Source organism: Scyliorhinus torazame, chromosome 2 (assembly GCF_047496885.1).
Source record: "Scyliorhinus torazame isolate Kashiwa2021f chromosome 2, sScyTor2.1, whole genome shotgun sequence".
In the NCBI taxonomy this organism is placed as follows: Eukaryota; Metazoa; Chordata; class Chondrichthyes; order Carcharhiniformes; family Scyliorhinidae; genus Scyliorhinus; species Scyliorhinus torazame.
Window position 1 is genome coordinate 98,387,275 of NC_092708.1, and position 12,273 is coordinate 98,399,547.

Here is a 12,273-nt window from a genome sequence, read left to right on the forward strand (position 1 = left end):
CATTGATCGGGATGAGGGGACTGAGCATTCCTGAGGTGATGATGGAGGTCAGCATTGTTGAAGCAATGTGTGTGTTTCAGAAGCTAACATGTCCATTTATAATCTGTGCGAGTCAATGAACTGAAGATGGACCTTAACGGCCATATCTTTAGATCATGACACAAAAAAAAGGGGCATGGCCTCGCTGGAATTACCCTTTGCCACTTGGCCTTCTGACACTGTTCGTCACTAGATTGAAACTGGAGCCGGGACCAGAAGATGCAAAGACCCCAGTGTAAAAAATTGTAAATAGGCAGTTAAATCGCAGTCAGTAATCGACCTCCGGTGATGGGGATGTACTGAGAAGTCGTACATCAGGTGGCTCTCCTCATATGAACCCGAAAATAGGCTCATTCAACCGAAATAGCCTGCTTTTACGAAGGAAAATTTTCAAATGGTTCAGTAAAACACGAGCCCTGACAACGACACCTTTCCCACCACAAAGAAATCGATGCAGGAGTATACCCAATCAACATGCAGGAAGAAGTATTCCCTCTCTGCCTAAACCTCCACGGCTCCAGCCCCCCCACCTAATCCATAAATACCCCCAACTCCCTCACCATCTCATTGACTTGGGACTTGATCTATTCACCCTAGGATCCAATACACAATTAAAATCGCCCCCATAATCAACAAATTAGATATAGCTCTGAGGGGCAAAAGAGATCAAGTGATTTGGGGGGAGGCGGGATCAGGGTATTGAACTTGACGATCAGCCATGATCATAATAAATGGAGGAGTAGGCCGGAAGGGCCGAATGGCCGCCTCCTGCTTCTATTTTCTATGTCAACTGATGGGAATCCATGTCCGGGATGGACACTTCTTAAAGTCCGCGTTGTCCCAGTTGGGCGCGTATACAATCACTAGAACCACCAATGCCCACATTAAAACCCCACTCACCATCACAAACCTACCCCCAGGTCTCGCACCTCCCTAGCTCTAGATGTGAACTAGCCAGGGATTTGTATTGCTGTTGCAAAATCATCCCTCCCTGCACCCCACCCCCCCCCCATATTTGTTTTTCACGGGTCAGCAGCTGTCTGAGACAGTCCCGCAATGGCTGTCCCCCTGAGGGAGAACATTAGAAATGCCAGCCTGCACCCTCCCTTTTCTTGGCACCACCCCTCCCATCCCCGGCAGCGCTCAGCGTTTCAGAGTGCGCTTCACGCTGGGTGGCCGTTAATTGACCAGCCTTCGTGAAATTGCGCTGCAGGCCGACCGTGGCCGTGAACGCATAGCACGTCTGCTTCAAGGCGCCCGCCTCACAGACAAAAGATTCAGGTCTATAATAGGCTAGGCCTCGCTGGGATGTAATATCTTTAGTCTCCTACAAATACTAAAGAGAATATTTGGAATTTGGTGTTTGTTGATATGGATGTTTTGTTACTTTTTTTTAATAAATATTTTTTTAATTAAAGTTTTGCAAAGTTTTTCATAATAAATAGTAATAATCCTAACACAGCAAAACAGAGTGAACATTAACACAGTGCAAAAAGAGAATATACAATAGCAATTGACTACATGTGACCCCACGCGCCTCAGTCTTCCCACACCCTCCCAACGGAGCACTCCCCCCGCCCCCACTCCCCTACGGGTCGCTGCTGCTGCTGACGTTTTAATTTTCCCTGAGAAGCCATCGGACAGTATTATGCCCCCGCTCAACAGCAGCAGCTCTGTACACTTGACAAAATTATTTACATACTGTTCGTGGTGTTGTCGTCCCTTGCTTCTCCCAGACGGAGTTCGCTGCCGTTGTCGTCTCGTTCCGCTTCTGCGCATTTCCGCCTCTGCGGCCCTCCCGTCTTCCCCGTTTTCTCTGTATGTTTTGTTACTTGAGGTGTTAATGTCACCACTACAAGCCTGACTGCTGATTTGCATCCAGGGTCACAAGCAGTGATTGCTGGTGTTGCTGCAAAGGGGGTGCACTGTCAGCCCAGCCATCTGCTGTACCTTTTCAGAGGCTTTGAAGGAGTATATGTGCTTGATGTCCTACCAGTACAGTTTTCATAGCAGGTTCCTGAGATATAGGAGCTGAAATTTCCTTATCCTCTCGTAACTGAGGCAATCAGGGAGACCCTCCACTCAAATTTAATTTGTACGTAAATCACATTTAAAAGCCTAAAAGTAAATACCTTTGTTCCTGAACGTACTCTCGAGATATTTTGATACGCAGAATTATCCAACAAATATTATCGTTGCCAAGGTCAGAACTGTCAACATTTTCAAAATCTTGAGTCTTTTTCAATTGTAAACTAAAATAATAAGTGTAGAAAATCAGAAGGTGCCTGTCCCTTGGGCCAAAGGGAACAGTCTGGTTCTAATATAATCTTCTCTCCTCTTTTGTACCCTCTTTTCCTTATCAAACTTTTGATTTGTTTTCTTCTGAGCATTCAAAAAACAAAAAAAGAAAATTGAGCCCAGCAATGCCTACTCCATATGCTAAGCAACATTATTATGCCTAATAATCTCTAACAATGCTCCTGCGTTTGTGAGGGGTTGGTGGAGGAAGGGTTAAAAAAATGTGAACGGTTTTAGAACAACTTAGGAGCGGCACAGCAGCACAGTGGTTAGCACTGTTCCTTCACAGCGGCTGGGACCCATGTTGGGTCACTGTCTGTGTGGAGTTTGCACTGTTATGGGCCAGGGTTGAGACATTCCCAAAGTGTATCATGGAGTTCACCTGACCCACAACTTTTAATAGATTGTGGTATGGGGAGCACATGGCCCACTCTACAGGTGTGGTACTTCAGAAAGGGAAAAGTTATTTTTTAAAGCAAAACAATGTTTATTCTATGAACTCAAGTTAACATTTTTAAAACAAACAGTGAATATCTTAGCAACCATTTATTCAAAGATAACCCCCAAAGAATACAACACTAAGTAACCTGTATGCTGTCCTTTTACACCCAAAAGACGTAACAAACCTTTAAACAGAAGCACATCAGAGTTTACAGTCACTACTGAAAACATTTGTAATCCTTCTGAATTCACCAAATGATCAAGAGATAGTCCTTCATGACAGAGAGCTCAACAGTACAGCTGCTATGGCTGCCTTCAGCTGCAACACACTGAAAAACGAAACCAAAGACAGTCACACCCAAGCTTTTCTCAAAGTGAAACTAAAAAGCAGAGCCAGAGCTCAGCTCCATCCACATTCTGACATCACTGCAGTAACATGAGCAGCTAACCATTTCTTAAAGCGACATTCTCATGACAGCGCTTTCTCCCCGTGTCTGCATGGGTTTCCTCCGGGTGCTCCGGTTTCCTCCCACAGTCCAAAGATGTGCAGTTTAGGTGGGTTGGTCATGCTAAATTGCCCTTAGTGTCCAAAATGGTTAGGTGGGTTACGGGTATGAGGTGGAGGTTTGGGCTTAAGTGGGATGCTCTGTCCAAGGGCTGATGCAGACTTAATGGGTCGAATGGCCTCCTTCTGCACTGTAAATTCTATAAAATCTATGAACTTGGGACAACTCCTATCCAACTGCATTAGGAATTAAGCAACCTCCAAGAGTCTATGGTCACCTATGGTTTACCTCATCCAAGCCTGCATAAACACTTTTTATTGCTCCTCACTCAGGAATTTATAAATTTCCTTATGAATAGGCGGTACTGTGTCACAGTGGTTAGCATGCTGCCTCACAGCGCCAGAGACCCGGGTTTAATTCCGACCTTGGGTCACTGTCTGTGTGGAGTTTTTACGTTCTCCCCGTGTCTGTGTGGGTTTCCTCCAGGTACTCCGGTTTCCTCCCACAGTCCAAAGATGTACAGGTTAGGTGGATTGGCCATAATAAAATTGCCCTTTAGTGTCCAGGGATGTGCGGGTTAGGTTATGGGGTCAGGGCTGGGTGGATGGGTGAGTGGACATGGGTAGAGTGCTCTTTCGAAGGGTCAGTACAGGCTCGATGGGCCGAATGGCCTCCTGCATTGTAGGGATTCTATGATTCTAATGTGCCCATCTCACTATGTCCTTGGGTGGCTTTTTGTTTTAGAACTTCCAACAATATGGAAGGAAAAAAGAATCCTGACACCTAACTTGATTTTTGCCTGTATTTTATAACATTGCCTCAGTGTCTGAACACAGTAAGTTTCAACAGTTTAAACATCTCTAGGTCTCTTTAAAATGTTCCAGTTTGTAAATCAGTCATGTTTTTTGTCAAGGTGTAAAATGCTATGAATGGTGAATAAAGACTTGTGGTTTAATTTTAACATCTTTTGTATGTTTAGACCCGAACCCAGGTCACTTTGAGCCTCCGCCTACAAAGACAGAATATGGAAACCACAATTACATGTTAATTCAGAACAAGGTGACTTGGTATACGGCACTACAACAATGTCAAATGTCTGGATATCAACTCGTCAGTGTCTATAATGAATCTCAGCATTTGTTCCTGAAGAGCTTGGTGAAGTCAGATGGTTTTCCTCTTTGGATTGGCTTGTTCAGTCAAGATGTAAGTTTTCTAAAAGGGCACATTCCTCATCATTGTGACAATATCATATTGATAGCATTCTATAAAATTCTGTCTGGCCTATAGAGAGGTTTTTAGTAGCTTTTATTTCTGTTATTGTAAGTCTTTGCTTGTATGATAACTCAGCAATAGGTCATGTCTGAATTTTGAATTGGAAGTAGGAACAGGAGTAGGCCATTCAGCCCGTTCTGCTTGCTCCGCCATTTAATGCGATCATGGTTGATCAGTCACTTTGATGCTATTTAAACCCACGATCCCCATGACACTTTACGTTATTGTTAATCAGAAATCTATCAATCTCTGCTTTAAACATACACAATGACAGGGCTTCCTCAGCCCACTGGGTTAGAGAATTCCAAAGGTTCACAATCCTCTGTGTAAAAGAGATTTCTCCTCAACTCAGTCCTAAGTGGCATTCCCCTTATTTTGAAATTGTGCCCCCTGGTTCTAGACTCCTCAACCAAGAGAAACATCTTACCTGTAGAAAGTATATGAGAGCAGTCCGGGGTAAATCACAGACTGATCTATTGTTTCTCCACACTGTGGAAAGTCCCCAAAGTATCTGGTGGTTTGACATCCCCCTTGGAGAAAGTCAAGTAGATCTTCACTTTGTGCGATAGTGCGGAACGGGCAATAGTAAGTCACCAATCTGTTTTACACCGAACATACAGCACAGAGACTGTGCAGCACTGTGTTCAGGAAACATTGGGCTGGATTCTTCCGCCCCGGCGAGACGCGAACAACGGAGAAGCCCATTGACCTCAGGTGGGATTCTCCAGTCGCCGGGCCGATGTGGCCGGAGAATCCCGCCCATTGCTTCATAAACTGGGAACTAAAGTCAGGAATTAGGTGATGCGACCATCAATTCACTGAGAGACACGTTGAGAAGTAAACCGTGGTTTTAATCAGCTTACAACTGAGCCTGCCTGTGACCGGTACAACAATGAATGCGGCTCTGCAGGTCAACTGCCTTTATACTTCCTGTAAGGGGTGGAGCCATGGGCGAGCCTGTACATGCCCCGACATATCCCCCTGTGGGTGAAGCCGTACAATGGCCCGTAGGTGGAGCCCACAGGGTTAAACACATAACGTAACACGATACAGCAGTAACATGATATCACAGTGCACTGGTGAATTAACAGTAGTTCCATTTACCACATTCACCCCCTGTTTAAAAAATGAAGTCCGGCGAGGGTGACGGGTTTACAGATTCAGTCGGTCTGGTGCCCGGATCGTACGTTGCGACCGCCGAAGCACTGGTGTTGCAACTGTTTAGGGTGGCTGTGGAGCTGGGCCCGGAGCAGGCACAGGCGTGGACTCCTGGAGCAGCTCTTCCGGAGCTTCATTCCTGTGGACCGGTGCGGCGGGTGGGAGGGAGCGCGAGAACCATATCGGGGTAGGGGCGCTGAACATGGGAGGTTGGATAGGGGTGGGGGCGCTGAACATGGGAGGTTGGACGGGACACAGTGTGAGGGATGCAGTAGTGGTCGTGGTGTCGGAGCCTGCGGGCGCCAGGTCCCGGAGGGAGACGGTATCCTGCCGGCCATCGGGGTGTCTGATATACGCATAGTGTTGGTTGGAGTGCAGGAGCTGGACCCTCTCTACCAGGGGGTCGGTCTTATGGCTCCGAACATGTTTTCGGAGGAGGACTGGACCTGATGTCATCAGCCAGGGCGGAACGTAGGCCCCTGTGGTAGCTCCCCCAGGGAAAACGAACAAGCGGTCATGAGGGGTCTGGTTTGTGGCCGTGCAAAGGAGGGACCTAATAGAGTGGAGCGCATTGGGGAGGACCTCATGCCAGTGAGAAACCGGGAGATTCCTGGACCGTGGGGTCAGTAGGACGGTCTTCCAGACCGTCGCGTTCTCCCTCTCCACCTGCCCGTTTCCCCTGGGGTTATAGCTGGTAGTCCTGCTCGAGGCGATGCCCTTACTGAGCAGGTACTGATGCAGTTCGTCGCTCATGAGCGACGAGCCCCTGTCGCTGTGGACATAGCTGGGGAAACTGTGTTGCTAACTTTGCCTTGGTTCAATTGCTCTGTTTTATTACCTTTTATTATGAAGTGATTGGACTTTGTCCCAATCGCTTGGTTCGATTTTCTCCAATACTGGAGCCGTTCCCTGATCGATGGGTGCTCGTTCACCTCCTTTGTGTTGGCTCCTGCTGGCGCCGAGGAGTCTGGCTTTGCTTTGTGTGTCCAAAATGTTACTTATTGTTCCCGGGGATTGCTCATCAGTATGCAGATGGCTGTTACTTTGTTATGCTGATGGCCGCTGGCTCCACACGCAAAGGTAATAAAACAGAGCAATTGAATCGAGTCGCCAAGTATCTTTATGATACCGCCACGAGGTTCAGGTCCGAGTAATGATCAATACACCGATTAGTAAGATTTAAATCAAAGCACATTTATTATACACAGTAATCGCTACTCATGCACAAATTCTACGTCTAAGCTACTTCTACAACTAACAGGCCTATACGTAACTTCAGACTGGCCCACCAGGTCAGGGGAACAAATGGCCTTTCGTTCGGGTTCTGAGCCTGCGGGATTTGAAGTTGGTACAGATTGGTAGCTAGGAGCGCCTATCTCGTAGCGAGCGTTGAATTAAGACTTACTTCTGTCGGTCGGCACTGCACCGGTCACGGTCAATGTTGCTTCGTGTTGCTGGGTGACCCGGGCAGGAAGAAGAGAGTGAAGAGGAGCTGCTGAACAGTGAAGAGAGCGATTTGAACTTGGGGCTTAACTCTTACAGTCCCCAGGGCCTTCCCGCCTTTCGGGGCGGACCCTGTACCTGGTCCAAAGTGATTGGACTTTGTCCCAATCGCTTGGTTCGATTTTCTCCAATGCTGGAGCGGTTCCCTGATCGATGGGCAGTCTTGAGGTGCTCATTCACCTCCTTTGTGTTGGCTCCTGCTGGCGCCGAGGAGTCTGGCTTTGCTTTGTGTGTCCAAAATGTTACTTATTGTTCTCGGGGATTGCTCATCAGTATGCAGATGGCTGTTACTTTGTTATGCTGATGGCCGCTGGTATCGATGTTGTCTGGCCTTTTCAGAGGTAAATACACAGCAAACCTGCAGCTGCTGGTTTGTGTCTTGTTGGCTGACTTTCCTATCAGCCTTTGCCGTTCGCTATTTTGAGTCGGGAGTTGGCCAATTTAGGTGGCTACAACCGAACAGGGTGAAGACACTATGCAGGGCTTTGATGACTGTGGGAGTGATCATATCGGGGCAGGGGATGGCAAACGGGAAACGGGAGAACTCGTCTATGATGTTCAGAAAGTACGTGTTGCGATTTTTGGAGGGGAGGGGCCCTTTGAAATCGATACTTAGGCGTTCAAAGGGCCGGGAAGCCTTTACCAGGTGGGCCTTATGTGGCCGATAGAAGTGCGGTTTACACTCCGCCCAGATTTGGCAGTCTCAGGTTACAGCTTTGACCTCCTCGATGGAGTAGGGCAGGTTGCGGGCCTTGATGTAGTGGGCGAGCCGGGTGACCCCCGAGTGGCAGAGGTCATCGTGGATAGCACGTAATCGGTCGTCTTGCGCGCTGGCGCACGTGCTGTGGGACAGGGCATCTGGGGGCTCGTTGAGCTTCCCAGGACGATATACTATATCATAGTTATAGGTGGAGAGTTCGATCCTCCACCTCAAGATCTTGTCATTCTTGATCTTGCCCCGCTGCGTATTGTCAAACATAAAGGCAACCGATCGTTGGTCGGTGATGAGGGTAAACCTCCTACCCGCGAGGTAGTACCTCCAGTGCCGTATGGCTTCCATGATGGCTTGGGCTTCTTTTTCGACTGAGGAGTGTCGAATTTCGGAGGTGGTGAGGGTGCGGGAAAAGAACGCTACCGGTCTGCCTGCTTGGTTAAGGGTGGCGGCGAGAGCGACCTCTGAGGCATCGTTCTCCACCTGGATGGAGGCGGACTCGTCCACCGCGCGCATTGCAGCTTTGGCGATGTCCGCCTTGATGCAGTTGAAGGCCAGGTGAGCCTCTTCTGTCAGTGGAAAAATGGTAGCCTTAAATAATGGGCGGGCTTTGTCCGCAAACTGGGGGACCCACTGGGCGTAATAGGAGAAAAATCCAAGGCACCTCTTCAGTGCCTTGGGACAGTGAGGGAGAGGGAATTGGAGGAGGGGGCGCATACGGTCAGGGTCGGGCCCTAGGACCCCGTTTTCCACGACGTAGCCGAGGATGGCTGGCCTGGTTGTGCGGAAAACGCATTTCTCCTTGTTGTAGGTGAGGATGAGTTTTTGGGCGGTTTGGAGAAATCGGTGGAGGTTGGCGTCGTGGTCCTGCTGATCATGGCCGCAGATGGTTACATTGTCCAAGTACGGAAACGTGGCCCGCAGCCCGTACTGGTCCGCCATTCGGTCCATTGCTCGTTGGAACACCGAAACCCCGTTTGTGATGCCAAAGGGGACCCGGAGGAAATGGAAAACGCGGCCATCTGCCTCAAATGCCATGTAGTGGCGGTCCTCCGGGTGGATTGGGAGCTGGTGATATGCAGACTTCAGATCTACCGTGGAGATCTGATTTACCATGTCTGCAATCCGGGGAAGGGGGTACACATTGAGTTGCGTAAAGCGGTTAATGGTCTGGCTGTAATCAACCACCATCCGGAACTTTTCCCCGGTCTTGACGACCACCACCTAAGCTCTCCAGGGGCTATTGCTGGCCTTTATGACCCCTTCCCGCAAGAGACGCTGTACCTCGGACCTAATGAACGTCCTGTCCTGCATGCTATACCGCCTGCTTCTGGTGGCTAATGGCTTACAATCGGCGGTGAGGTTCGCAAAGAGGGAGGGAGGGTCGATTTTTAGGGTTGCGAGGCTGCATATGGTGAGCGGGGGCAGGGGCCCCCCGAATTTAAGAGTTAGGCTCCTGAGATTGCACTGAAAATTGAGTCCTAAGAGGAGAGGAGCGCAGAGGTCTGGGAACACATATGGTTTAAAATTAGCGTACTCAGTGCCCTGGATTGCTAGGGCTGCAGTAGTGCACCCTTGGATTTACACCGAGTGCGACCCAGAGGCAAGGGAGATAGTTTGTCGCTTCGGGAATATTGGGAGCGAACTACGTCTTACCATGTCCAGGTGAATGAAGCTCTCTGTGCTCCCGGAGTCGAAAAGGCAAGGGGCGCGATTCTCCGCACCCGCGCCGGGTGGGAGAATCACCTGGCACGCCATTTTTCCCCGTGACGCCGGTCCGATGCCCTCCCGCGATTCACCCAAGAGGCGAGAACGGCCCTGTCGATTTCCGCCCGGCGCAGCCCGGATAATCGCCCAAGACACCCAAAATGGCGATTCTCCGCCACCCCCGCTATTCTCAGGGCCGGATGGGCCGAAGTCCCGGCGGCGTGACCCCAGTTCACGCCGTCGCCGTTCACACCTGCTATTTAAAGTCGTCAGCCAGTCGTGCTGGTTGACCTTGAGCAGTGAGGAGGTGAGCGGACTGTTCCGGAGCTCCTGGAGACCGGGTCGGCTTCCCCGAGAAGGCTGCGGCCAAAGGGGGGGTTTGGGAGAGTGTGCAGGTGGGAGGGGGGGGGAGAGGGAGAGTGTGCAGGTGGGAGGGGGGGGGAGAGGGAGAGTGTGCAGGTGGGAGGGGGGGGAGAGGGAGTGTGCAGGTGGGAGGGGGGGATGAGGGAGAGTGTGCAGGTGGGAGGGGATGGGGTGAGGGAGAGTGTGCAGGTGGGAGGGGGGTGAGGGAGCGGCATGCAGGTGGGAGGGGGCATGAGGGAGAGTGTGCAGGTGGGAGGGGGGGTGAGGGAGAGTGTGCAGGTGGGAGGGGGGTGAGGGAGAGTGTGCAGGTGGGAGGGGGGCATGAGGGAGAGTGTGCAGGTGGGAGGGGGGGGTGAGGGAGAGTGTGCAGGTGGGAGGGGGGTGAGGGAGAGTATGCAGGTGGGAGGGGGGATGAGGGAGAGTGTGCAGGTGGGAGGGGGGAGAGGGAGAGTGTGCAGGTGGGAGGGGGCATGAGGGAGAGTGTGCAGGTGGGAGGGGGGAGAGGGAGAGTGTGCAGGTGGGAGGGGGGAGAGGGAGAGTGTGCAGGTGGGAGGGGTTGATGAGGGAGAGTGTGCAGGTGGGAGGGGGGTGATGGAGAGTGTGCAGGTGGGAGGGGGGTGAGGGAGAGTGTGCAGGTGGGAGGGGGAGAGGGAGAGTGTGCAGGTGGGAGGGGGGTGAGGGAGAGTGTGCAGGTGGGAGGGGGGTGAGGGAGAGTGTGCAGGTGGGAGGGGGGATGAGGGAGAGTGTGCAGGTGGGAGGGGGGTGAGGGAGAGTGTGCAGGTGGGAGGGGGGTGAGGGAGAGTGTGCAGGTGGGAGGGGGGCATGAGGGAGAGTGTGCAGGTGGGAGGGGGGGTGAGGGAGAGTGTGCAGGTGGGAGGGGGGTGAGGGAGAGTGTGCAGGTGGGAGGGGGGGATGAGGGAGAGTGTGCAGGTGGGAGGGGGGAGAGGGAGAGTGTGCAGGTGGGAGGGGGCATGAGGGAGAGTGTGCAGGTGGGAGGGGGGAGAGGGAGAGTGTGCAGGTGGAAGGGGTTGATGAGGGAGAGTGTGCAGGTGGGAGGGGGGTGATGGAGAGTGTGCAGGTGGGAGGGGGGTGAGGGAGAGGGTGCAGGTGGGAGGGGGGAGAGGGAGAGGGTGCAGGTGGGAGGGGGGTGAGGGAGAGTGTGCAGGTGGGAGGGGGGTGAGGGAGAGTGTGCAGGTGGGAGGGGGGATGAGGGAGAGTGTGCAGGTGGGAGGGGGGTGAGGGAGAGTGTGCAGGTGGGAGGGGGGTGAGGGAGAGTGTGCAGGTGGGAGGGGGGTGAGGGAGAGTGTGCAGGTGGGAGGGGGGTGAGGGAGAGTGTGCAGGTGGGAGGGGGGATGAGGGAGAGTGTGCAGGTGGGAGGGGGTGAGGGAGAGTGTGCAGGTGGGAGGGGGGAGAGGGAGAGTGTGCAGGTGGGAGGGGTTGATGAGGGAGAGTGTGCAGGTGGGAGGGGGGATGAGGGAGAGTGTGCAGTTGGGAGAGGGAGAGAGGGAGAGTGTGCAGGTGGGAGGGGGGTGAGGGAGAGTGTGCAGGTGGGAGGGGGGAGAGGGAGAGTGTGCAGGTGGGAGGGGTTGATGAGGGAGAGTGTGCAGGTGGGAGGGGGGATGAGGGAGAGTGTGCAGTTGGGAGAGGGAGAGAGGGAGAGTGTGCAGGTGGGAGGGGGGATGAGGGAGAGTGTGCAGGTGGGAGGGGGTGAGGGAGAGTGTGCAGGTGGGAGGGGGGAGAGGGAGAGTGTGCAGGTGGGAGGGGTTGATGAGGGAGAGTGTGCAGGTGGGAGGGGGGATGAGGGAGAGTGTGCAGTTGGGAGAGGGAGAGAGGGAGAGTGTGCAGGTGGGAGGGGGGTGAGGGAGAGTGTGCAGGTGGGAGGGGGGAGGGGGAGAGTGTGCAGGTGGGAGGGGTTGATGAGGGAGAGTGTGCAGGTGGGAGGGGGGTGATGGAGAGTGTGCAGGTGGGAGGGGGGTGAGGGAGAGTGTGCAGGTGGGAGGGGGGAGAGGGAGAGTGTGCAGGTGGGAGGGGTTGATGAGGGAGAGTGTGCAGGTGGGAGGGGGGATGAGGGAGAGTGTGCAGTTGGGAGAGGGAGAGAGGGAGAGTGTGCAGGTGGGAGGGGGGTGAGGGAGAGTGTGCAGGTGGGAGGGGGAGAGAGGGAGAGTGTGCAGGTGGAAGGGGGGGATGAGGGAGAGTGTGCAGGTGGGAGGGGGAGGTGAGGGAGAGTGTGCAGGTGGGAGGGGGAATGAGGGAGAGTGTGCAGGTGGGAGGGGG

At 52.7% G+C, this 12,273-nt stretch overlaps 1 protein-coding gene across 1 annotated transcript in view; it reads left to right on the forward strand.

The window, feature by feature from the left end:
* Positions 1–12,273, forward strand: part of ly75 (lymphocyte antigen 75) — a 228,516-nt gene that overhangs the window by 184,256 nt on the left and 31,987 nt on the right. The window contains exon 30 of the mRNA XM_072474567.1: positions 4,264–4,487. Within this exon, the coding sequence (XP_072330668.1) occupies positions 4,264–4,487 (224 nt within the window). The remainder of the gene's footprint in view (positions 1–4,263; positions 4,488–12,273) is intronic.